General features: G+C 37.3%; 1 protein-coding gene across 1 annotated transcript; it reads left to right on the top strand.

Moving 5' to 3' along the window:
- The first annotated feature begins 594 nt into the window (after nt 1-594).
- slc47a1 (solute carrier family 47 member 1) lies at nt 595-27035 on the top strand. The gene is made up of 17 exons (XM_042747895.1): nt 595-1385; nt 2420-2521; nt 3138-3206; nt 4130-4278; nt 5003-5045; nt 6141-6185; nt 6278-6375; nt 6504-6601; nt 8508-8621; nt 9528-9595; nt 10232-10340; nt 10452-10527; nt 10741-10810; nt 17974-18106; nt 19493-19587; nt 19681-19857; nt 26253-27035. The coding sequence occupies exons 1-17, from the start codon at nt 1215-1217 to the stop codon at nt 26550-26552; spliced, it is 1917 nt and encodes a 638-aa protein (XP_042603829.1). The 5' UTR covers nt 595-1214; the 3' UTR covers nt 26553-27035.

Genomic DNA, 27035 nt, shown 5'->3' on the forward strand with positions numbered 1-27035 from the left:
CTTTCAGTCTTCAGCATTTCTTACTGCATATCAGATAAGACATGGATAACTTGCACAAGAAAGGCTAAAGGTTGTTTTAATTTGCTACCCCTAGAGATGTACACACATACTGTACATTGCATGACTTAAAACTCACAAATAAGACTTTTTGAACATTTTGTATTTTAGATCCTATTTTTTATTTTTTTTTGCAGAATATTAAATATATCTTTACATACAATAATTACAAAAATAAATTCTTTCTTTTTCAAAAATACTTAAAGCAGTTTTATTATTATTAATATTATATATTATTACATTATGAATCTTTGTTCAGCAACCAATGTAGTTGTAATAATATTTGAACACACTTTTTTGACTAGTTACAAAAAGTCTAGTTTATTGAATAATCAGCACAGGTTGTACAAGACTTAGGTTGACAGAGGTTAAGCATTACTGTTTAACCGTATGAGCAAGTTAATGACCAAAGGTTGCATGTGATATGCCAACCATGACTCCTCATGCTGGATATCCATGGCAAGCTACCAAGAGGTAATGTACCAGTATATTACAAATAGTGATTTTTAGGTTATCTGAATCATTTAGGTCAGTTTGCCAAACATTAAAACACATTTTTATACTTAACAAACACTTTCTAACAAAAATTATCCTTGAGGGATTCAAACCTAAACAGTCTAGACGTGGTTTAGCAAGTATATAATTTACTTAACTCCAAGTTTACAGGTTAAAGGACTCTTTAGGGATCATCTGTCCCAAAGTAAAGTTTTTCCTGCTTATTATGCTGCATTAAGAAATCTGACAACTTAGAAAGCAATGCTTTAGCATGGGTTCCTCAAAGGAACAGCAATCTGTTATTTCCACATGCATTCCTGATAAGATTACCACTGCGTTTCAGAAGTATGAAAGTCTAACCCACCCCTTACAGCCCCCCTCAGAGCTGCTGTACTCCATACAGGGAATTATAAAGAGCTTGCTTGTGATCTGCCTCTTTTGGGCTCCCTCAATGACTGAAGGCAGCAGGTTACTTAATCAGTGTATCAGCACTATTTGATTTGATTGTTTCTGCCTCCATGGACTGGTAACAACATTTCTAGAACAAAACACTGCTGGAGAGAAGCTGTCTCATTCCTATATTGCTCCTATTATTTTCTCTGTTATTATTTTCCCGCTCTCTCTTCATTCTTTTCTCTTACTTTCTTGCACTCAACGGCTGAATGGATAAAGCTGGGATGCCTGAGGCTTGCGGGCCCCTGGCAAGCCATGAACAAATCACCGAGGCAACAGCACCTAGTTCTAAACTCTTCCGCTGCAGCTGTGTGCGTCGATGGGTTCCCCTGGCCTACAGAGAGGAGCTCTACCACGTCCTGCGCCTGTCGGGGCCCCTGGTAAGTCCTCTTTTTGTTCCATGTCTCTCTCATGTGCTCCACAAGTGCTGCAACTCACTTTAAACTTTAAATACAAAAGTTTTGCCAGCTAAATCTGGTTCTGGGGTGATGGTTGGTTTTGACCTATGCCTGTAACTTAAGTTAGAGTTGGAGTTAGTATAGTTATTTTATAATCGATGAGGATGTAAATGATGGCTCCTGTTTTATAGCTGTGAAGAGTGCTTGTCTGACTGTCAAACTGAATTCCTGTGGTCTGTCCCTAACTTTCGGTTATTAATTTTGGATAAAGAATTTTTGTAATCCTTCTATTTCATCCTAGTTAGGTGTCTGTGTACTTAAACAAACATACAAACAAACAAACAAACAAACAAATAACAAACAAACAAACAAAAAAATAATAATAAAAAAAAATTAACAAAAAAAAAATACCCATATATAAAACATATACCCACACATAGATTCATTTTTAGTATTTATTTTAAAAGTGGAATTGTTTTTCCATGTATATTAAATTTATTTTTTGTATTTATTTCATATTAAAACTAGGGCTGTCAAATGATTAATCACGATTAATCACATCCAAAATAAAAGTTTTGTTTACATAATATATGTATGTGTACAGGGTATATTTATTATATATATATAAATACACACACATAAATTATATATTTAGAAAATATTTACATGTATATACATTTATATATTTATATTCTTATATTTTATATTATATATAAATATATTTAATATATAAACATAACATATTCTTCTTAAATATATACATGCATGTGTGTGTATTTATATATACATAATAAATATACACAGTATACACACATATATTATGTAAACAAAACTTTTATTTTGGATGTGATTAATCGTGATTAATCATTTGACAGCCCTAATTAAAACTAATATTGGTTTTGATGGGCATAATCTGGAGTTCAAATAGTCTATTGTAGGATTCTTACATGATGCAGATCTTTTTTTTTTTCTTTCTCCATGTTACTAGTTGATATCTGCATTTTCATCTTCCACAGCTCATCTCCAGGATCCTAAACTTCCTACTGCCATTCGTCATCACAATATTCTGTGGTCACCTAGGAAATGCTGAATTGGCTGGATATGCCTTGGCCTCTGCGGTAATTCATCCACCATCTAATGGAGCTGTCAGAAAAAAAAATGGAGAAAAAAAAGTGCAAAAACTGTACCTTGAGAGGTACAAAAGATTGACAATGGGGCAGTACTTTCAAATCATAGAATATAATAACAGAATAGATTTTTATTGTCATTGTTAAAAGGAACAATGAAAATGCACACTTTTGTACCTCATCTACCCTGAAGGATTGTATATTAGTACGGTAATTGTCGTGAAATTCAGTAAAGAATTGAAGGTAATGCCCCAGTATCAGCGACAAGTACAGTTCTTCTGTCAGATGACTTTTATTTTAGTTTTATTTTAAGACATTACTTTCAGTTATTACATCTCTCTGATAATAAAATACATAATTATATTAAAAATGTTAAAATCCTTCATACGCTAATGACCCTCATACATTTCACTGAAAAATCTAAAGCCTCAGTATCTTATCATGTCTATTTTTTTTTGTACAGCAAGACTATTTCCTATTTCAAGGAGTGCTTGTGAAGTTGATCAAATCGAAAATCCAATATCTGTATCTCCAAGAAGGAAGCAGTGAGAGATAAGGAGACAGTGTTTGGTAATTGCACTGCTAAATCATCATTTTTCTCCCTCAGACTATTAATGTGACCACAACAGCCACAGGATGCGGTCTGGCCCTCGCATGTGACACACTAGTCTCTCAGGTAGTGTTAACTGATGATGACTTAAACATGGTTAAAGTAATGATATGTGTACTACTAAAATCTCAACCAACATGCAAAATATCTTAGCCAACATGTAACTTAATACTACAGTGGTAATGTAGCAGTACCATGGGTGTGTTGTGGTGTCTGATGTAATATCATGAATTGCATACCATTGTTTAACAATTGTTTAACAATTATCATGTCCCTATTTCCCATATACAGTACAATGGAGTACCATACTATAAATAGTTTGCTACTTTTTAAGTTAAAATCGAAGAATAACAATATATTCCTTTCTGTAGACCATGTTTTAAATATTAAATGTTTGGTATTAAAAAATAATAATATTAAAAGAATAGTTTACCCAAAAATGTAAATCTGCTAAAAATGTACTCACCCTCAGGCCAGGAGAGAAAAATGCACAGATGAAGCACTGTTTACAAGTGAAAATATAAATATAAAACTATTGTATAAAACAATTCTAAACTAATTTGTAAGTGGATTTTGATGTAACAAAACAGCAGGGATGTGGACTTTCTGACTGGGGGAAGCATTATTATGAATTATGTACACATATTTTGACCATTTTAATTTTTAAGTTAAAATGCCTTAATGACTGGAATTGTAAATTCACAAGACAATTATCTGGACTTGTGTTTTATCAATTGTTTGAACTGTCATTCTGATGGCACCCACTGACTGCCAATGATCCATTTGTGAGCAAATGATGTAATGCTAAATTTCTACAAATCTGTTTTGATGAAAAAACAAACTCATCTACTTCTTGGATGAACTGAGGTAAAATTTCAACAAATTTTCATTTTTGGGTGAACCAACCATAATTGTGCAAAACAATCTACAGTTTTTTTGGCATGAAGTTAATCTGTATTATGAACTAATTATCTATTGTTGATGTCCAGACATTTGGCAGTAAGAACCTTAAGCGTGTGGGGGAGATTCTCCAGAGAAGCATTCTCATCCTCTTACTCTTCTGCCTGCCATGCTGGGCCATACTCATCAATGCTGAGTCAATTCTACTCACCCTGAAGCAAGAGCAGGAGGTGGCCAGGTCAGACTGATCCAGTACTAGATAATTAGATCAGAACTTTTAGTATGGTAACCATTACCAGTGTAACATTTTTCCCCCATGTAGATAGGGAATCATATTTGTTGTAGTGAAAGCAGTGTGTTGTTCTAAAAGAACAGAATATCAGTATATGTCTTTTTAAAAAAAAAAAAAACACTTAAAATTTTGAGGGAATTAAAGCCTCTGAGAACTACAAAGAAAGTGGGAAAATTCTCTTAGCTGTAGGTCTGTGAAAATGAGTCCAGATAATTTAAAATAAATTAGTTTATGACCTACATAGGTCTGCATATGACCTATAAGTTTATATAATTGAGGAATGCAGTATTAGTTGGGTAGTTTTTGCTTCACTTCAATGAAATGAGATAACCAATAATATATATATATTATTAACATTTATTTTTAATGATGAGCCAGAGATGACACCATGATTTGAAATGAAATTAAATGATTTGTGTTTAAAAAAAGAAGAAGTGTGAAGTGGCACCTAGCTATATGGATGCATCCAAATTCATTTAATGTTATAAAATAAAGCACATTTAAGTACATGATTGTAATACTAAAGTTACTTTTTTTCCAACATTCAGTTTGTACCTTTAATGCTTAAAAAAGTAATAGGATACCAAATTCTATCCTATTTATGTAGCGTGTCAATTATCCTGTTTTTTGGGTACCACACTGTTCAAAGACTGTTATGCTCTTTTTTCAGGATTGCACAGCTGTATGTTATGGCTTTCCTCCCTGCCGTTCCTGTAAGTATAACAACATGTTTTTACAAAAATAACACAACAGTGGTTGTGCTTTCATCTCTGTGTTGGCCTTTTTTTCTAGAGTATAATTTCAAATGCAATGCTCTCTTGGCAGGTCTTCCAACCAGTTCTATCAAACTTTTACAATTAATCCAGAATGTGGCAGCAAGATTAATTTTTAATGAACCAAAAATAATGCATGTCACACCTCTGTTTATCAATTTGCACTGGCTACCAATAGCTACAATAACTACAAGGCATTGATGTTTGCCTACAAATCCACCACGGGCTCTGCACCCCTTTACCTAAATACATTACTTCAGACTTATGTGCCCTCTAGAAGCTTGCGTTCTGCAAGTGAACATTGCTTGTTTGTGCCATCCCAAAGAAGCACAAAAGCTCTTTTACAGAAATTAAATGTTCCCTCCTGGTGGAATCACCATATTCAAGAATCGGCTAAAAACACATCTCTTCCATCTTTATTTTACCGTCTAACTCTAGCACTCTCTATTCTAATTATATTCTTAAAATATAAAAGAAAGAAAAGAAAAGAAAAGAAAAAAAAACTTGTCTCTTTTAGACTTGCACTCTATTCATTAGCACTAGCTTGCTAATCTTTTAGTATTCTATCTGTTTTCTTTTCATTTATTATACAATTAACAAAAGCAAAAAATACCTCTAACACTAGCTTGCTGTATTCTTTTTCTATTCTATCTGTTTTCTTTTTATTTATTATATTATTTTAAAAACCCTTGCTATGTGTACTGTGTTAAGCTAACTGAGACTTGTAATAGCACTAATATATCATTGCTCTTTTGTTGATTTTGATTGCTTCCATTGTCTTCTTTGTAAGTCGCCTTGGATAAAAGTGTCTGCTAAATGACTAAATGTAAATGTAATATAAATGTTGCCTACACTTGTGCTGCTCACTCTTCAGGACAATTTTTTGGTCATTAACCAAAATGTTTCCTGTCAAATTGTTTATTATGTTCAAGACGTAAATTTTAAAGAGCCTAACCACACATACAGTCACTGTCACAAGCTTTCCTACTGCTGACAGTACTGATGTCTTTTACTGTCCAATATTCAATTTCCTAGGCCATGTTTCTGCACCATCTGCAGGTGTCTTATCTGCAAAACCAGGTAAAACCTCTCAGTAAGCTCAAGATGCTACACTGGACAAAAGACAGCAAAAGACTTGTAAAGTTAACAAATAATGTATTGGCATGTTTCAGGGCATCATCCTGCCACAGATGTACACAGCAGTTGCTGCCAACGTTTTAAATTTAGCAACAAACTACATCCTTCTTCACTCAATGAAACTGGGAGTTATGTATGTATGATTACTGCTATTTTTATCAAAACTAAACAGCAATACATGCACTATAGATTAGCGATAGCCATAAGCCAGGAAATAAATGATCCTTAGTATACAGTAAGCAGGTGCTTGTGTCTCTGCAGGGGCTCTGCTGCAGCCAACAGTATCTCACAGATCTCCATCTGCCTCTTGCTGTTTGCTTACATACGCTGGAAAAAGCTGCATGTGGATACATGGGGTGGTGAGGAATATATGGAAAGCTGCACACACAGAGACACTCATGTTTGCTTTTATGTCATTATGGGTTCATTGACTTATACAATTTTTACATTAAGCCAACTATAATTATTATACTCTAAAAGGGTGTTCACATCCAACAGTGACAAAGTGATTAATTTTTAATGGCTGTGAGTTAAAGTGATGTTACCAATGCAGCAAAGTTAGAGGAGCTACAATGTTTGCAGATGAGCAGCAATGTATGCGGAGACTACCAGTGGGAGTGCAGACAGTGATGCCTCATCTGATATATTTGAATACAATGGTAAAATAAGACCTACAGTAGCGCTGATACTGGAATTGAAGCTGATTTCAGATTAAAGGCCGAAAACAATATGCAATGCAAACTATAAAGATAACAATAAGATATACTTTTTAAACTAATTTAAAAGAACACCAGAATCCTCACCACAATTATAACAATACTGGCACAGAGGAATGATATTGTTGGAACCAATTTCAATTTCAATTTTATTTATTTATTTTTGTACCAGCTCAGCTGATGAATGAAAAAAAAAAATTAAAATTTTTGAGAATTTAAAGCATCAGATGACAAAACTGCAGTGTGTACTTATATTAAACAGAACAACATTGTGTGTTATAGTCATCTTTATAGTTAACTAACAATAGCTATAAACATAATTATAATGAAAGCTACATTAAAGTCCATGCTTGTGCTCTTTAAAGCTGATTCTGATTGGCTGTTGTGTTATTATCATTCATCAGCTGAAAAAAAAGATTCTGAAAGTGATTCCAACAATATCCTTCTTCTGCTTACCTATTCTCATAGAATTAGAGGAATTTTTAAAGTTTACGGTTATAGTTAACATTCCTGATGTGCTTTCAACTTTGTGTTCAATTCTTGTTGATCATAAGAGCCTTTTGCACCAGAGGAACATTTTCATAGTTCCTATAAATACTGGAACATATAACTATTGGATCTATAACCCTGCAAGATCTGAGAATGATTTTAATTTCAGTGAACTATAACTAAACTAAACTAAAACTAAAATCTCCTGTTTTAGAATAGGGTCTAACCCAGCACAATGGGAAAGACCAGTGATGTAAGTTTATGTTGATTGGCTGAAGGGATGCCATTTGAAACACTGGAAAAGATGGACCAACACCAAAGTCCAGGCACTTCTCAAACTGTATGCTATGGATGAAATTTAGTGTGGCTTTGAAGGTTCATTTCTCTGTCTTTTTGACATGTAGAACTGCAAGTTGTCTGTTGCAAGCCACTCTCAAGAAATTATCCCACATTAGTCACCACCTACTGGTGTGATGATGTAACCTACAAAAATAGTCACCAAAAGAATCTGTCAACAAATCTATTTGGTGAATTGTAATTAAAAAAATAAATAAAAATCCCACCCCTAGCTGATAATTGGCACAGTCTGAATCATATCATTCCCAGAGATGCCATGGCCTTCAGTAAAGTCGATTTGCCTGAGTAAAATCTTCTCCACAGGTCCAAAGGACTCTCAGTTAACAGTGCCTCAGAATCAATTTTGCTTGGGATCGACTCCCAGCCTTTGGAAGACTTATTAGCAGCAAACTGCAGAGAGTCAGTAATTTAATCTATCACTATGAATTCCTACTCGTTATGGACACTAGTTGGCGTTTTTCCAGTGAAAGAAAATACTTTGTTGTTTATTTGTGAGGCTGTTTTCCCAAATGTCCAAATCCAAAATCTGTTAGATTTTGATCTGTTCACAATGACCACTGTGAATAGGAAAACATGAAAAAACACATAGATAATTCTGCTTAGCTAGTCAATCAATAATGACAAGAGATGTATGAACTGTATGAACATGACTGCTGTGATAAAAAGAATGTGTGTGTGTGTTTGTCTTTGTCGCCCCCTACAGGCTGGTCTACTGCAGCACTGCAGGAGTGGGGCTCTTACATGAAACTGGCTATTCCCAGCACTCTCATGCTCTGTTTTGAGTGGTGGGTCTATGAGATCGGAGGTTTCCTTGCAGGTTTGTAGATGTGTGAAGAAGGTTTCACACATCTGTGTTGTCTTGTGTTTCTGATTAACCGTAATAGTCAGAAAAAAAATATAATTTGAAATGAAATGGGTGAAATACAGATTGATTGATTGATTGATTGATTGATTGATTTGGTCAAGTATCATATTTTGATAAATCATGCTTTTATGGCCCTTGTATGATATGGGAGAATACAGAGCTCATAATCACAGTGAAAAAAAAAGAAAGTAAAAAAAAAACACACAACAAACAAACAAACAAACAAACAAACAAAACACCTCAGTTTTATTCAGACAGCCAAAATTATCAAAGGTATGCTATTTGGTGCAGTTGCTGATATTTATATAACCAAAAAGTAAAATTTAATTTTAATGTAATGTAATGTAATCAATTAGATCTTTTTAACTTGAATCAAGTCAACCTAAGTTGTTTCAATCCATTCCGAAATATTTCTAACAATATGAAAGTTATTCTTACATTTACTTATTAAAATATGTAAGGATTTCACATAAAAATGTGTACCACAACCTGAAGGTGAGCATTTTTACAATTATACTACAACGTGCTATCAAAAGTGTAAACTATCAATCAGATGACAGAAGACTATATGTAAGACTTTTTGAACAATTTGAGGCTTTAGACATTTCAATATCAAATATAATACAGCAGGGTTTATAGGGTTAAAATATTCCTATTGGTCTTCAACCAAAGTCCCTCTGTAATCACCCAGGTGGAAGTGCACAATTGTTTTGCCGTTGTTTTATAAATAATCTCATAAAAGTCTTACTACATTTGAGTTGTGCAATGCCACAATCAGACAAAAATCAGAGACAGCCAACACATAAATTAAATAACATCCATTCGTCCTTTAATCTTTCCCCCACTGATGATTGGCAGGAATGCTGGGGGAGGTGGATCTTGCTGCTCAACATGTGTTGCTGGAGGTGGGGGCCATTACTTACATGGTAAGACAGTGTTATTTAACATTACACTCACAATAAGAGACTTATTAAACTGGTTTAATCTGCCATTGCTAGCAGGGTTTGTTTTTACTGCCAAATGGCAAATATATTGAAACAAAAAGTATCAACAATCTTTCTGAAAGTGATTCCAGTAATATAATATCCCTGTCATTAGTATTAGTTGTGGTGTGGACTTACCTATTCTCACATAATTATAATAATAATAAAAATAAATAATAAATAAATTAAAAAAACTTCATCATTATTATTTTTTATGGTTTTCATCCTTAATGTGAAAGACCTTTAATTATCAATACTGAAGAAAAAGGGGAGGTGATTTAAGATCTTTTTAACGACTCAATGTCTAAGCTTCTGCCAACTGAGGTCTCTATAATTTTCCTGTGAGTTTGACATGGACAAACCTTTTGTTATTGTTAGGGTTCAAAGATTTACTTCAGTTGTTTGTAATGCTCCAAAACAATTACCACAACTTTATCGCTACCTACTGGTCTAATGTGGAAACCTTCAAAAATAGTGAACAACAGATGCTTTATAAACAAATTATCCTGTTAAATTATATTTGTTAAATTAAATTAGTGTGAATATATGCTTGTTTTAATAACAAGATTTTATGTTTAGTTTCCATTAGGTGTGCACGCGGCCGCTTGTGTGCGTGTGGGAAATGCGCTGGGAGCTGGAGACACTAACAGGGCCCTGATCACTAGTAAAGTGACTCTTATGATCTCAGGTCAGGAGAATATAGAAAAACACAGTGCTAACAACACAGTTTAGTAATTAGTATATAACTTACAATTAGCATCCAGAAGGAAAGATCCTTTAAACCTTTACTGCATTGCAGGAGTTTTGGCTGTTTTACAGGGAATCGTGATGGGTTCCTCAAAGTCAGTAGTGGGATACATCTTCACTTCTGATGAGTATGTTTGTTTCTCTGTTTCTCTAACATAAACACGCATTATTGGGTTATGATAAAACTGGTATTATTTTAGATGAAGTGATATCATAATAATTTTCTTCGTAAGATAAATAAAGAATCAGGATGACAAATAAATCACTGCTAATTATAGCAATGAGAGTGAAGCTTTTCTTTTGTTGTTTTGCAGTTCTCACTTCTTGATTTAATCTAACAGGAGCATAGTGAAAATTGTCTCGGAAATTCTCACCCTGTACGTTTTCCTGCAGTTTTTTGATGCTCTCGTGGTAAGTTTGAATTGTTTTATAATTTGTATGCATTCAAAGTAAGGCAACACAAATTAATCAACCTTTAATACATATATTCTTTGTGACTGAGCTTTAGATCATATACTGTAACAGGGCCTTATGTTATCTTCTGTCTTTCATCATTACAGTATCTATGAGTAATGTCACAAGACGTTATCAGTTAAAATGCTTAAACTAGGGATATGGCGTTATTTTTTAGTCAAAAGTTATGAGCGTGTAAGACATGCTCACGAGCAGGGCCGCATTAAGACTATAAGGGGCCCCTGGGCTTTACCTCTTGAGGGGCCCTTCCAGGGCTCGACATTAAGGACTGCCCAATTGCCCGAGGCTAGTGTGAATGACGCTCGGGACAGTAGACGGAACGGTCACTTGCCCGATCGGGCCAGTGCTGTAGGGTGTGTGTTATATGTAGTCTATGATATCGTAATTGTTGATTTAACGATCTGATATTATCGAGAATGCATCTCACTTTATAAAAAAAACAAAAACATTTTTTTACATATTTTGCGCCGCGGGTTTAAATTTCCAACTAAAACACGGTAGCGGTCGGTAACTGTGTAATTTGAACGGGAGCGGTCGGTCATTAAATATCACGTTCCCGACGTCCTTTCAGAACAGCATATCTTCGCTTTACTTAATCTTATCGACCACCCCCCGGTATAGGCTACAGCCTGCCCTGCACTCATGACCTTTATGCACGCATGTGAATAACGGTCCTCAGGGCAGACTTTACCGGTTGTAAATATACGGCCCTCAAAAAGTATGGCAGAGCAAAGTGTTGATGCGCTGTCCTTAAAGGACGTTCAACTTGGACTGGAAAATGGTCAGTTTACTGCTAAGAAACCCACATCAGGCAAGTCTGATGTATGGGGAGTCTTTTTCATGTATCATAGACGCAGATGAAAAAAATACCTTTTGCGCAATGTGATAAATGCCTAAAAGTATTCCCGTTCAGCAATCACAAGACTGGAACCTCGGGTTTAAGGCGGCACTCATGCATCATCACAAAGGGTCAAACTAAACTGGCATTTACAAAGTCTAGGCCGGTGCCAGAGCAGTTTAAAAAAGAGACAACAGAAAAATGTGTTGAATTTGTTTGCCAAGATATTCGACTGTATGATACTGTGTCCGGTAAAGGTTTTAATCAGCTGGCCCAACATTTGGTCGACACAGCAGCAAAAATCGGAAAGTTTAATGTCAGTGAGATACTTCCACATCCAACAACAGTAGCTATCAAGAAATATTAAAAGGAGGGCTCAGAGTCTGCGTTTTTATTTATTTTTTCTCTTCGACATTTTTTCCCCTACTGTGTTGGCAGTAAAATGTTAAATTTCGTATCTTGACAAGGCGAATAAAAATAATAAATACAATTTTTTTGCAGACAACATTTTTATTTTCTCCGTGGAAATGGAAATGGGAAATTTTGGAAACGAGATCTAAATTTAGCGGGATGGTCGGGTCGGGAAGAAAATTATTCTAAGCAGACAGCGGGTGAACAAAGAGTGTATATATATCGGGAAACGGAGGATGCGGATATAACCCCAGCGGGAGCGGGACTTAAAAAACAGTCCCGCGCAGACCTCTACTGTGAGGGTTTTTTGTACTCGCGCTTAGGGTGTGTCAGTCAACACGATTACAGAGATCTTTTTTATGACTTATTATTGAGATTAAAAAGTAGTTTTAACATCAAGCACGTCCTACACGATTTTCTCATTCATGCATTTTCTTTTAGTAAAAAACGAAATGTGCCCAAATATCTTGCTTTAAAGAAGTGATACGAACATCAAGCGCAATTAAGTGTTTGCTTCTGAAGGCATATGCAACTTTAATAGTAACAAGAGTGCTTTATTTAAATCATTATGCCACTATGATAAGGCCTATTTAATTACATGTGTGCAGAATCGTTCGCATCAACATTGCAATACATAAAAATTATTATAATCCACAGCTCTAGTAAGGTGGCTAACTAACTAGGCTACTGGGAGCTCAACTAAGTTGTTAAGTTTAAAAATAGTTAATTATTTTGATAGACTATCATATCTAGCTACTGCTGCCAGCCTGCTGGTATATCACAACCAACCTGTAAATGGCGGTGATTCCCTTTTTCCCTTCACCATTATCTGTATCTTCATCTTTCCCTGGGCCTGCGTTAAAATATGATGTTAGTTAAGGATTTTTTTTTTTAACAAACTGTTCTGACGTTCTACTTTATCTTGTGCTGTTTTTCTTTTTTTGCGAACCACTGTCATATTTACGAGACATTGCTGTCACATTAGATTAGCCATTAGATTAGTTATTGTCATCATTAGAATAGGCGGCGGCAATTATCTTATAAAGAATTCAACGAAAGTATGTCACGTGAGTTCGATACAGGCCAATAACTGAATGCTTTCAGACAATGATGAATTTTATTGGATTTCAGACAATTAAACAATGCCCACTGTGACTGATGATTGCAGGGTTAATTGAGTGAGAGGGTTTGACTGACACTTCTCGAGCAGGACTTGCAACGCCCGCACGTGCATTCAAAGCAAAGCGATAAAGCGTAATTTTAAAGGGACAGCCAACGAATTATAAAATCCGATTACAATATTTTCAGGCATCATCGGGGCCCTCCCCCAGCCCGGGGCCCTGGGCTTAAGCCCAGTTAAGCCCGTGCATTAATGCGGCCCAGCTCACGAGCACATTATGTTATTTCACACGCGCAAAAATGAACCTTCAGCTGGCATGATAAAAGTACTCGCGCACAAATTCAACAACCGAGAGGTGTACATGTAGCTGCGAGCGAGCGCCTGGCATCTCATAGGTTAACTCTGCTTGTACAGTGGAATCCTGCTCGCGCGCAGCGGGCTTCTGCTCGCGGGTTGAGGTGGTAAAGTAACGAATTACATTGACTCGCGTTACTGTAATTGAGTAACTTTTTTGTGTACTTCTACTTTTTAAAGTAATTTTTTAAATCTGTAATTTTACTTTTACTTAAGTATATTTTGTTTGAAGTATTGTACTTCGCTACATTTTAAAACACATTAATTACTGAGTAAAAAAAAAAATCGCTCCCTGTAAACTACTGCAGTAAATAATGGGCAGGAGGCCAAACTGGCGCTAAAATCACAAGAAAGATGCAAACGTGGTGCAGACACCGCTGAAAACGAAACCCCATCATATTGAACTCGAAGGAAATGAAGTGAACCCCTGGCCATATTTATGCTCTATTATGCAGTGTAAACTGTGCTTACCTAGGGAGACCAAGCAGCTTATAAAATCTCGACAAGACATCAATCCTTATCATGTTGAACTCGATGGGATTAATAATGCCATCGTTGCATTGGTGGTTAAAATGAAGCTTTGACATTTTAGAGGTTGTGCACAAATTAGCCAAAAAGACAGTGGTGCGGAGTGTGCGATTTATTTGGTGTTTGATATTATGATTTTTGTTTTTAGTGATGTGCGCGTGCATTTATAGTGCGTTCTTTCACTGTGTGATTCAGTCTGCTAAATGCATTTAGAATTATCACAAATTTACATATATCATTTCATATAGTAAATGAAAATCACACAAAGAATGGCGTCTTTTTTCCTCCAAAATCATGTATAAATATATATATATATATTTTTTTTTTTTTTGTTTATATTTTTTTTTTTTTTTTACAACAGGTCAGTAAACAAGGTAATTAAGAGACTTGCGTTTTAGACACCATATTGCCTGTTTTTGCTCTATTTCTACAACAAAAAAATAATTCCAAACAGCCACCAAAGCACAGTTTTGCATCTCTGAGCAACATGACAGTGTTTCGTTCCTGAATGAATCAACTGTTTAAATTATTCGGTTCAATCGCAATGACTCACTTATTAACAGTGACTCGCTGACATTTGGATCTCTCACAGTATTCATTTTTAAAGTATCTTTTGATTTTTTTAAATAATTAATTTCTTATAATTTCAAATGAGTATTCAGCATTTTATGTCTTGTATATCACAGATATTTTCTGCACAGGTAGGGCTCAACCTATGCAGAGCACATGCCCTTTTTGCCCTTACACTCCGAAGTGCCCTTTTTTTGGTGGTGTTTTTTTTTTTTTTTTTTAATCAATGCTATTGGTCACCCTTTACGTCTGTCTGTCTGTTTTACAAATATTTAGCAAATGAAAGTTCTTAAAACGAGCTTGTGTAAATCTTATTCGATCCTCAAGCTGTCAGTAAGCTGATAACTCCGCCCCCTCTATATTCATTGAATCAACTGAAGTTCCACAGCAGCCGCACAGTAGACAACAGCTGAGCTGAACAAAGTTTTGCGAAGGGTAAAATAAATATCTTGTTGTTTGAATAAGTACTACTACTACACTATGTCTATAAAGGCTCATATTTTATTTATTTGATGTCTGACTGACTCACTGACTGAGACATGTGGGACGTCGCCTGAGAGAGAGGGCTAGCATTTGCCATCTAGTCATAGCCAATACAAAGCCAACACTTAAATAGCCTGTGCATACAGTGGCATTTCATCTTTTATAAAATGCGATTTTGGGCCAAATGCATTTTACCACACAGAAAAACTGAGCGCTCCGTCTATATAGCTACAAAAACTAGTTTGTAACCTGTAGATGAAAATGTAATGTGAGGCGCCGTCGCCGTTTTAATGACGGACAAAAAAACAAAATTCACATTTGCACACATTCGCTGGTCAAAAACTATATATTGATAAGTAATACAACACCATATAATTTGTTTTTACCATCGGAAAATCATAAAAGGTGCGCCCCCCGCGCTGTTTCGTACTGGAACTTACACAAAGCGACGAGGGATCCTCGTCACCAAGATAACATATATAAGAAATTTCTTCTTTGATTTATGATTGCTGATACACTTAATTTATTAACATTTAGGCTAATCATGTTATGGTATACTATCCGCTCGTCCTCACATGTATAAAATGTAGTAAAACATGGTTTTACTACAGTAATGTAGTAGTAACTAAAAAAAAACAATTACAGAAGATCACTGTGAAATCTTTATATTTTATGATGCAGAATGTAGTTCATGATTCATTCCAAGGCTTCATTTATTTGATCCAAAATACAGCAAAAACAGTAATATTGTGAATATTTTTACAATTTTAAATAACTGTTTTCTATTTGAATATATTTTAAAATGTAATTTATTTTTGTGATCAAAGCTGAATTTTCAGCATCATTACTCCGGTTCAGTACTCTTCAGTGTCACATGATCCTTCAGAAATGCTTTTCACTGCAACTGTACTTTTCACACTATTTTATTTATTTTTTCATTGCTGGCTTATTTTAGGGAAAGTGTAGTGAATAAGAAACCTTCAAGAGACCAACATCCCTGGTCCACCACAGTATCAAATTTTTGCTAGGTAGGCGGATACATGTTGGATATGTTATAGTAACGGTATGGCTATAGTTTCTTATAATCTGGAATTGAGTTGGACATAATTACTTAAATTATATTTCAAAAAAGTTTGTCAAAAATACTTGACTCATTGCTCACCTTCCCCTCTTCTCAATGTCATTCATAATCATGTTAACCAAATAATACAAATTAGCTTATAAAACCAAGACAGAATAGCTAAAAAAGAGAATATATATGGGAGAGGGACATCCCAGTGGATCACAGTGAAGTCATAAACATCTTCAAGCACATGGCTCACAGAAGGTTGCTGTTGTAATTAGGTTTAAAGAAGCCCTTAAAACCCTGTTTATCTATATTATCTAATTATCTAATATTATTATTATGGTTGTTATTAATCGTGAATAAATCTAAAGCTTTTGAGACTATTATTTTGTGTTATTGAATTTGTCATCAAGATGTGACCATTTCTTCCTTTTATGCAGGCTTACTAAATAAACTTGATATAAAAAAGGGAGGGGGGTGCCCTTTTTCAGTTTCAGCACATGCCCCTCAAAAGGTCTGTGTACGGCCCTGTATCAAAACATTATTCATGCATTTGTAACTGCAGGTTAAATGCATTCTTGTCCTGCACTAAACAGTGTGAAAATACATCTAAATACCACTTCCGATAAAGCTTCTGCATTTCCTCTGCACTGAAAAGATGAGTTTGTTGATACTGATTTGCCTGGTAACAGCCCAAATGTCTTATTATTCTAAATAACTGATTCCTTTAATTAAAAACAACTAGTCTGAGATTAATAGGCCTATCCCAGGGGTGTCAAACTCAGTTACTGGATGGCCGTAGCCCTGCAGAGTTTAGTTCTAACCCTGCTCCAGCATACATATCATGTAGTTTTCAAATAAGCCTAAATGATTAGATTAGCTGGATCAGGTGTGTTTAATTAGGGTTATATCTAAACTTTGCAGGACTGTGGCCCTCCAGGAACTGAGTTTGACACCCTTGGCCTGTCCCATTTTTGCCTCCCACTGTTAAAATGTAACCAAGTAATTTTTACTCTGAGTAAATTTTAAATGAGCTACTTTTTACTTTTTATTGAGTAGATTTTTAGACTGGTACTTTTACTTGTACTTAAGTAAAATTTCAATAATGTAATGGTACTTTTACTTGAGTAGAATATTTTTGTACTCTTTCCACCTCTGCTTTTGGTTTTTTGTTTGTTTCTTTTAGTGGATTTCTGCTCGCTCAGCTGATTTCTGCTTCCTCGAGTCTACATGACTTTTGACAATTTGGGGGCGGAAACCAAGGAGGGCACTGACCCTCTTATGATTGGTCACTTTCACACAGGGACATCCTTGTACCTTGATTGACAGCTCTCATTACAGGAAGCACGGAGTTGGGTTAAGTTACCACCGAAGAGGAGTGGGAATGAATTAGAATGAGTTTTCTAATATACATAAAATGTCTCTGCACGTATAAAATGATGTATGCCAGGCGCTCACTCGCAGCTACATGTACACCTCTCGGTTGTTGAATTTGTGCGCGAGTACTTTTATCATGCCAGCTGAAGGTTCATTTTTGCGCGTGTGAAATAACGTAATGTGCTCGTGAGCATGTCTTACACGCTCATAACTTTTGACTAAAAAATAACGCCATATTGGGATTTATTGTGATGACATGAAACCTGGTTTTGTGAAGCTATGTAATTCACTGATTACTCTGAAGTCTCTATAGTGCATATCGCTACAACAGACCAGTTTGTCTTGTGTTTTAGTGTGTGTGTTCAGGGATTCTTCTGGGTGCCGGGAAGCAGAAGATAGCAGCATTGTCCAACTTGATCTGTTACTACTGCATTGGGTTACCAGTAGGAATATCACTGATGTTTTTGGCCGAGCTCAGGATACTTGGTATCATCTCTTCATTCATATTTTCCTAACTTATCAGAAATTCAGTTGTTTCAAAGGAGCCAAAATAAGAAAAATAGAAAGAAAGAAAGAAAGAAAGAATGTCAAGACAACCCAGATCTTTAATTCCATTCAGATATGTGGCATCCCATTTTTGCTCTGCAATTTAGTTTTAAATCTTTTCATCCTCCAAACCGAACTAAAGACAATACATTTATTCAGTAAGGAGGATGCATTAAATTGATCAAAAGTAACAGTAAGGACTATATAATTTTTATAAAAGATGTCTCCATTCATCAAAGAATTCTAAAAATAATAAATAGTAACTAAATAAATATTTTTTTTTTGGATATCTAAATATATATATATATATATATATATATATATATATATATATATATATATATATATATATATATTTCAACATTGATACTAATAAGAAATCTTTTGAAGGATTATTTGACATGGAAAACTGGAGTAATGACTGATGAAATTTCAGCTTTGCCATCAAATAAATAAATTACATTTTAAAATACATTAGAATAGAAAAAAAAATATTTTAAACTGTAAACATTTTTCACAGTATTACTATTTTAATGTAAATTATATCAAATAAATGAAGCCTTGGTGAACAAGAGACATCTTTCAAAAACATTAAAACATCTTACCAACTCCAAACTTCTAAACTATAGTGGCCATATGCACCGTTCATAGGGACATGTCCTGGCCAGGATTTTAATATTACTTAAAGCATCCAAAGAAGTTTGACCAATAACATGCAGGTATTGGACATAATCGACCAATCGTGGGGCTGTGCGTGAGAGATGAGCTCTATAGGGTATGATCAAAGTGATACAAATATGCGCATGTGTTTGTTTGACTTGAAGCGTCACTGTGCACCGATCAAAAAAGACACCGAAATAGGTGCGAAAGCGATTCGAAAGCATAAGGAGCCATCTGATCTGTTCTCTATAGCTCTCATGAATGTCACACAATGATCAACCTGCAATGTGCAAACAGCCAAATCCTGGATATTTTAGTCAATATTAAAATCCTGGCCAAGACGTGTGTCGTATGTATGGTGGGTGTGTATGGCCTATTTCTAAACACCAATCTAACAAATTCAGCAAACCAAATTTTATACTACTACTACTAATAATAAATTCATCACAACTATAAAATAGGCAATATGTATGTTTTTGTACAAAACAAATTTCATCACATAACCTGAAAACATCAAGACTTGTTATTGTTAGTGATTCAGGTCTCTGGTCATATAGCATCTTTTCGCTTCCAAACCAGCCATGTAATAAAATTCAGATAGTGTTAACTTCCCATGATCTGTTCTAAACTTGAAACACATCCCATTTAAATTTCCCACTCATTCAGGTCTGTGGCTTGGCCTCTTGATTTGTGTCATTATTCAGACCTGTTTCTTCACCACTCTCATCTTCAAGCTCAACTGGAAGAAAGTAACAGAGAAGGTAAGACATATCAAATCAAACCTGTGTGGTCAGGTCAAGTTACCATTATGTAAGGGTTTCGAAAGTGATAATGTTAACTAATGTCTTCCTTAGGCTCAGAAACGTGCAGGGAAACATGCAAAGGTAGTGTGTGTTCAAAAGGCACCATCGATAAGACAGTCAGTCTTTGATACGCTCGTTTCTGAAGGGCAGAACAACGATGAGCAAACACCTGATACTGGAGCTTCAGCAAGTATCCCTGAACCTTGGGATGACATAACTGGAAACAAAGTAAGTACTACAGGAATCCAAGCATCCAGGGTTTCCCAAACTGGGGTTTTTGGAGGAACTGCAGAGGGTTTGTGATTTGATAAAATGATAATAATTAATTATATAAATTATATTACAAAATTTATCAAATAAAGCCTGAGATTTGATTAAATGATGCTACATGTTTCAAAGCGAAGCAACACTTTGTTCCCATCTCATAAATTTGGGAACATAACATTCAATTTATTTATACATTCACATAATTTACAACATTTTTGTGGGTTTACAGCAGGGGTGCCCAACCCTGCTCCTGGCGATCGACTGTCCTGCAAAGTTCAGCTCCAACCCTAATCAAACACACCTGAAGCAACTAATTAAGGTCTTCAGGCTCACTTAAATTAAAGGCAGGTGTGTTTGATTAGGGTTGAAGCTAAACAATGCAGGACAGTCGATCGCCAGGAGCAGGGTTGGGCACCCCTGGTTTACAACATTTCAGCAGTGTTCTACCAAAATAAAAGCTTGAGGATTTTGAATCTTTCAAGTTTGAGGGTTTGGACATTGGAAAGTGAAGAATTTAATATTAGTATTGTAACTTGTAAAGCAAAATTATTATAATGAACAAATATTCATTTATATTTTCCAGTGAACTTGTAATTTACAGCAGGAATATATTGCTGTCTTCATTTCTCTAATTAGAGTTGAAACTATTTATCTATTTACTTGCATGTCAAGCAACAAATATCCAATATCAGAGAACCATAAACATGCAAATCTGTTGTTAAATTACTAAAATATAAAAAAAAAAAAAAAAATAGTTCACCCAAAAATGAAAATTTGCTGAAAATATCCTTACCCTCAGGCTATCCAAGAGGCAGACGAGTTTGTTTCTTCATCAAAATAGATTTGTAGAAATGTATCATTGCATCACTTTCTCACCAACAGATCCTCTGCAGTGAATGGGTGCCGTCAGATTGAGAGTCTAAACAGCTGATTAATCACAAAATTTCACAACACGAAGGGGTGGGTCACCGTTGTTTTTTTTTTTTTTTTTTTTTTTTGTCTAGGCTTGATTGTGTTGATGGGGGTGCAGTCTAACATGGGTTAATGCTTAGTAAAAAAACAACAACAAACAAACAAACAAACAAACAAACAAAAAACGTATTTTTCACATAATTTATCTTTATTTCACACACTGCTCTGTCCCTTCTCTGAGAAACATACTGATCATTTCCTGTTTTTATGAAGCCACTCCCTCAGAAATAGGTGATGGGCTCTGACTGGTTAGCTAGCACAGTGTGTGGTGATTTGCTAAACCGCCTCTAGTGGTCTAAACATCCCGCCCCTCACCTCAGCGGCTCCGGTTGTATTGTAAACATTGTTAATATTGCTTGTCAAGTCAAGTCAAGTCATCTTTATTTATATAGTGCTTTAAACAAAAAAGATTGCATCAAAGCAACTGAACAACGTTAATTAGGAAAACAGTGTGTCAATAATGCAAAATGACAGTTAAAGGCAGTTCATCATTGAATTCAGTGATGTCATCATGCAGCTCAGTTCAGTTTTAAATAGTATCTGTGCAATAATTTGCAATCAAGTCAACGATATCGCTGTAAATGAAGTGTCCCCAACTAAGCAAGCCAGAGGCGACAGCTGCAAGGAACCTAAACTCCACCAGTGACAGAATGGAGAAAAAAACCTTGGTAGAAACCAGGCTCAGTTGGGGGGACAGTTCTCCTCTGGCCAGATGAAACCAGCAGTTCAATTGTCAGATTGTGCAGAAGAATCATCTGTTTCCTGTGGTCTTGTCCCGGTGGTCGTCTGAGACAAGGTCTTTACAGGGAATCTGTATCTGGGGGCTCTAGTCCTGGTCTCCGCTGTCTTTCAGGGCCGTAGAGGTCCTTTCTAGGTGCTGATCCACCATCTGGGCTGGATACATACTGGATCCGGGTGACTGCAGTGACCCTCTGACTTGGATACAGACTGGATCTAGTGGCTACGGTGACCTCGGAATAAGAGAGAAACAGACTAATATGAGCGTAGATGCCATTCTTCTAGTGATGTAGCAAGTACATCGGGTGTTATGGGAAGTGTTCCCGGTTCCGGTTTACCTAATTAATGCAGCCTAAAAATCCTTTAACGGATTTGGATATTAGAAATGTATTAGTATGTTATGTGTAAGACAGGTTAAAGAGATGGGTCTTTAATCTAGATTTAAACTGCAAGAGTGTGTCTGCCTCCCGAACAATGTTAGGTAGGTTATTCCAGAGTTTGGGCGCTAAATAGGAGAAGGATCTGCCGCCCGCAGTTGACTTTGATATTCTAGGTATTATCAAATTGCCAGAGTTTTGAGAACGGAGCGGACGTGGAGGACTATAATGTAACAAGAGCTCGTTCAAATACTGAGGTGCTAAACCATTCAGGGCTTTATAAGTAATAAGCAAGATTTTAAAATCTATACAATGTTTGTATACTTTTGAGTGAAGTTTGAGTGAACTTCAGGTGTGTTGCCATTAACACTTTCTGATGCTGAAGTTAGTGCTCTGCTGGGTTCTGCCCAGGAAGAGCAGGAGATGTCGGAGGGTGGCGAAGAAGCTGAGGCTGAGCCTTCTCAATCCTCCTGCCCTGCGTATGTGGAGCTGTTAAGAGGTTGTGGATCACGACATGGCAAAGTTGGACTTGCCATGGAAGCATGCAGGCAAAGTGACGCCACGAGGTTGCCTCGACGAGCGTTATTTGTCTGACCATAGCCCTCCAGCCCAGGTGAGCCTTCCATTCTTGCCTGATTTACATACAGAAGTTGAAAAAGAATGGAAGAGGCCGTTTTCTTCTCGCATCCATCGGTTTCAGCATAAGAGTTATGCAAACATCAAGGGGATGCACGAAAACGGCTATGAGAGGATGCCCCCTGTAGAAGAGACGCTGGCTAGCTATCTCTCTGTGGGGGAAACATCCTCTCTTAAGTCTCCCTCTTTGCCATCTAAGCCCCTGGAGGATACATTCCACTTAAATGGCAGCACATACGCAGCAGCAGGTCAGGCTGTGGCTTCATTGCACACGATGGCAGTGCTTTAGGCTTATCAGGTTAATCTGCTGAAGGACCTGGATAAAGGCGAGGGCCTTTCAGCTGACCAGGAAGCCGAGCTGTGCCGCACCACAGACCTCTCTCTCCGTGCTACCAAGCAGGCCACCTCTGCCATGGGTAGGTCTATGGCGGCCATGGTGGTAACAGAGAGACATCTGTGGATGAACCTGGCAGACATCGGGAGGAAAGAAAGGGGCTTTTTTTCTCGATGCTCCGGTCTCACCTTCCGAACTTTACGTTACCTCCGACGAGACGGCGGTCGAGAAGTTCAGGGAGGCAAGGGTGCACTCAGCTGCCTTTAAATCCTTCATTCCACGAAGGTCCAGGTCCGAGCGCGAACAACATAGGGGTCCTTGCCTGTCTCGATCTGAGGATCAAAGACGGGCGCAGAAGGCTAGTGTTGCAGCTCGCGCTCCTCCCCCGCTTGCGGGCAGGGGTAAGAGGAATTGTGGGTCACGAGGAGATAAGCAGAACCTGAGGGCTGTGATTCAGACGAGACAGCGTTCTCGTCTGAATCGGAGTGATACCTAGGTAGCTACTCATTCCCTTTGGGTGTTTTTTTAACTTCTGCTTTTTATCCTCCCCTGCCTAATTCCCCTGTAACCACCAGCTCTCCACCTGATCGAGGATAGGTGGAGAAAATTCTTGCATAACAGTCTCCTAGGCTGGACCTATGATGTTTTTGGCTGGTTCTATGTTCATAGCAACCACCTTACTGATGGTCTGGACTAAAAGGAGGCGCCCCTTGAGCGGGGCTCCAGTGCAGGAGGGTGGGTGAGTATGTAACCCTTTCTGTATATATTTATGTGTATTAAATTGCTGGTGGTTATGTGTCTACTAATAAACTCTGTGAGTTTCCTTTGCAGTGCTCAGTTACGGCATTTACTAAACACTCGTCAGCACCGGCCGTCCGGCCTTGTGCTCTGGTATTAGGCGCCCGAGATCACAGGCTTCTTCGGGAGTCTCGCTGATGATCAGACCTGGCACAGCACTGCAGGGAATTTCATGGATGTCCGGCCAGGTCATCCTGAGGGGCCTCCTGGCCGCTTAGTTGTGCTGTCGCATCCAGCGGGAAGTGGAGGTGGTAGTTACGGAATTCTTCCTGTATATACTGTCTCAGGTGATGCTCCCCCCGCCAGAGGTTTGCAAAATTTGAGCTTGCCTCTCCTGTGCGGTTCAGCGCCTCTGCGATGCTTAGGAACCTTTAAGTACACACGCTAAGCTCTGTGCACTTTCTAAAATCCACGTAAGTGTGCACACAAGACTCTGCGCACTTTCTGAAATCCTGTACGGTAAGGGTTACGCGGCTCAGCTTCGTTTTCTAGATGGTTAGACCTTGGTTCCTTGGGCTCCATTCAGCCAGCGTGTATTTGTTCATACACTTCAAGCATCGCTGCCCTCAATGTGAGGGGCTATCTGGGCGGTTCTCGTGGTAGTTTAGCAGAGCTCCCCTTTTCCAGGAAGGGTCGCCTATGAGTGCACTACTCTGAATCCGGAGTTCTCCTCTCATATGAGACTAAGTTCTCTGTTTTTTCCCCAGAGCGCACCAGCATTATTTCCACAGATCGAGTTGATGACTCTCAAACATATTGTTTGAGATGCACCATTCCATCTATGAGCTGCTCCATCAGAGTGCCACGAGAGCCCCTCCTTAAAAAAGTATTTGAAAATCCATGTTATGGTAAGTGTGCACGTGAAGTGTTTGAGCACTTTCTGAAATCCACACTGTGGTAAGTTCGCATGCTAGTGCTCTGCGTTCTTTCTAAAATCCTATTTGGTGAGGGCTTTGCGAGGTTGCTTTGTGCCCTTTCTTGAGTTGGTAAAAGCCCCGTTCAACTTGGGCGCCACTCCAAGGGATAATGTCATGGACAGCTGTCTAAAGTCCCAGGGGCAACTCCCGTGGAAATGGTGGAGTTGGTACTTAGTGTTTGCCATGATTCTGGCCTGCACTCCCCTCAGCATGGCGGCATGGGTATACTGTTCCCCATAGCAACCCCTAGAGGATGCAGTTCGAAGTTCCCTTGAAAGGGAACGTCTCAGGTTACAAATGTAACCATGGTTCCCTGAGTAGGGAACGAGATGCTGCATCCTCTAACTCCCTGCCATGTTTTGGACACAAGCTTTAGACGAAGAAGTAAATAATGTATTCTCCTGGTGCTTATTTATAGTCGCGCTGGTAGTGACGTCAGAGGCAGTAGCCGGCTAACTCGTTGGTGTTTTTTCAATGTGTGCTTCAGACACGGTTCACGATGAGGTGTTCCCCATAGCGACCCCTAGAGGACGCAGTGTCTCGTTCCCTCCCCTAGAGGACGCAGTGTCTCGTTCCCTACTCAGGGAACCATTCGTAACCTGAGATGTTTTCTGACCTCGCCCCTTTGCTGCCTTTTCCCGAGGGTGGGGTTTATCTGGGTTTGTTACATCGCAAACCCGGGAAGTAACTTGTTGTATTCCCTACCAGCCGTTTTTGTAGGCATTAAACTGCCAGGATTTTAAAAGATATATCTCCGTTTGCAATGAACTTTCAGCTTTCGTAACTTTGCAGATATTGTTTATGCTCAAACAGCAACATTGCACAGTAACTAATGTTAAAAAATTGAAATCACAATCAACTACCCCTTTAAGTTAACATCTTGTGAGGTGAAAAGCTGTGATTGTAATTAACAAATCCATCAAGACATTTTTTAACTTCAAATTCAAAAATTGCTTTCTCCAGTGAAAAGCATACGAAAAGTCTTGTCTGAATCAGGAGACAAATATCCCCAGATCAATCACCATTTAGTGACCCAACTGAAAACAGTACAAAACAGTTCTAAAAAATATTTTATTGAATTTTAAAGTGAGAGGACAACATAGGATGGACTTTTACTCAAGGAAGCGTTATTTTAAAAAATTTTCCAGAGGCAATGGTTTAAAGTTAAAATACCTTCATGATGGATTTGTTTCTTTACAAACTTACAGCAGTCATGTGGATTACTTGTGGATTATTGTGAGGTTTTTATCAGATGACTGAATTTTGATAGCACCCGTTCACTGCAGTGGATCATGTTATGTAATGCTACATTTCTCCAAATCTGTTCTGATGAAAACTGATCTACACCTTCTGGCCTGAGGGTGAGTACATTTACAGCAATTTTTTATTTTTGGGTGACCTCTTTCTTTAATTTAATTTCTCAGGGGGTACTTCAAGTAAATATTTTACTCGGCTGATGGAAAAAGTTTGGGAACCCCTGCCAATCACCAAGTCAATCACTTGTGTCCTGAAATTGAAACTATTCTCAAATCCTGGTGATGATAGCTTCAATAATTATATTATGCTTTGCTTCTTTCGTCCCAGCTAACAAGTAATAGACCTGAAGTGGTCGGTTATGTCCAAGTGAGCACCCAAGAGCAGAGTAAACTAGTGATGGCGAGTGAATATGGAGAAACCCAACCTAAAACCTTGCTCTCTACGAACCAGCTTGTGCTCAGACGGGGACTTACGCTGTTGACCACTGTCCTGATCCTGATAGCTGGAGTCGCTGTGCACGTAGCTTGTCCTCTTCCAGAGCCTTTAAGTCCTCATCAAAGCAATCTAACAATGGATTCAAGAATTTTTTCCACCTCTAACATCTTCCACAACACCACAATGAGCTAACTCTAACTTGATCCATCTTAACATGGTCCCATTTCAATAAATTGGAACCACGAGTGGGTCAATCAGCCAATACCACCAAAATTTGTCAGTGTTAAGAGAAAAAAAAAAATGCATCTCTGCCAGCTTTTCCATCCTACCACTAATAACAACTGAAGGCTTACAAAAGAGCATTTCTTTCGACATACATTGTACAGTACCATGGACTTCTACAAATTTGGGACACACTCCAAACCCAAAAGAAAAATACAGCTAAGCGAGACTACTGAAAAGAGTAGTAATTATGTTCAGTATATGTTATTTCAGTTCTTAGCAAACCAAATTTTAATTTTACACATTTTTTATATATCTGGTTATATGAAGCTATTTATAAGGTTGTAGTTTTCCTTGTAAATGTATTTATCATAACAAAGTAAAGCATAATATTATGTACTAGTGAAATCATTCTTTTTTATTAAAAATGTTAACAAGACAGAGTGCAATATA

This window comes from Cyprinus carpio, chromosome B21 (genome assembly GCF_018340385.1).
Source record: "Cyprinus carpio isolate SPL01 chromosome B21, ASM1834038v1, whole genome shotgun sequence".
NCBI classification, from domain to species: Eukaryota; Metazoa; Chordata; class Actinopteri; order Cypriniformes; family Cyprinidae; genus Cyprinus; species Cyprinus carpio.

Bases quoted from the DNA above. Each gene is read 5' to 3' on its own strand.
- slc47a1 (XM_042747895.1), top strand. From the start codon at position 1,215: ATGGATAAAGCTGGGATGCCTGAGGCTTGCGGGCCCCTGGCAAGCCAT. The intron at 10,811-17,973 runs GTAAGTTTGAAT...CTTGTGTTTTAG, and splicing joins AGTTTTTTGATGCTCTCGTG to TGTGTGTGTTCAGGGATTCT. The intron at 19,858-26,252 runs GTAAGTACTACA...CTTTCGTCCCAG, and splicing joins ATGACATAACTGGAAACAAA to CTAACAAGTAATAGACCTGA.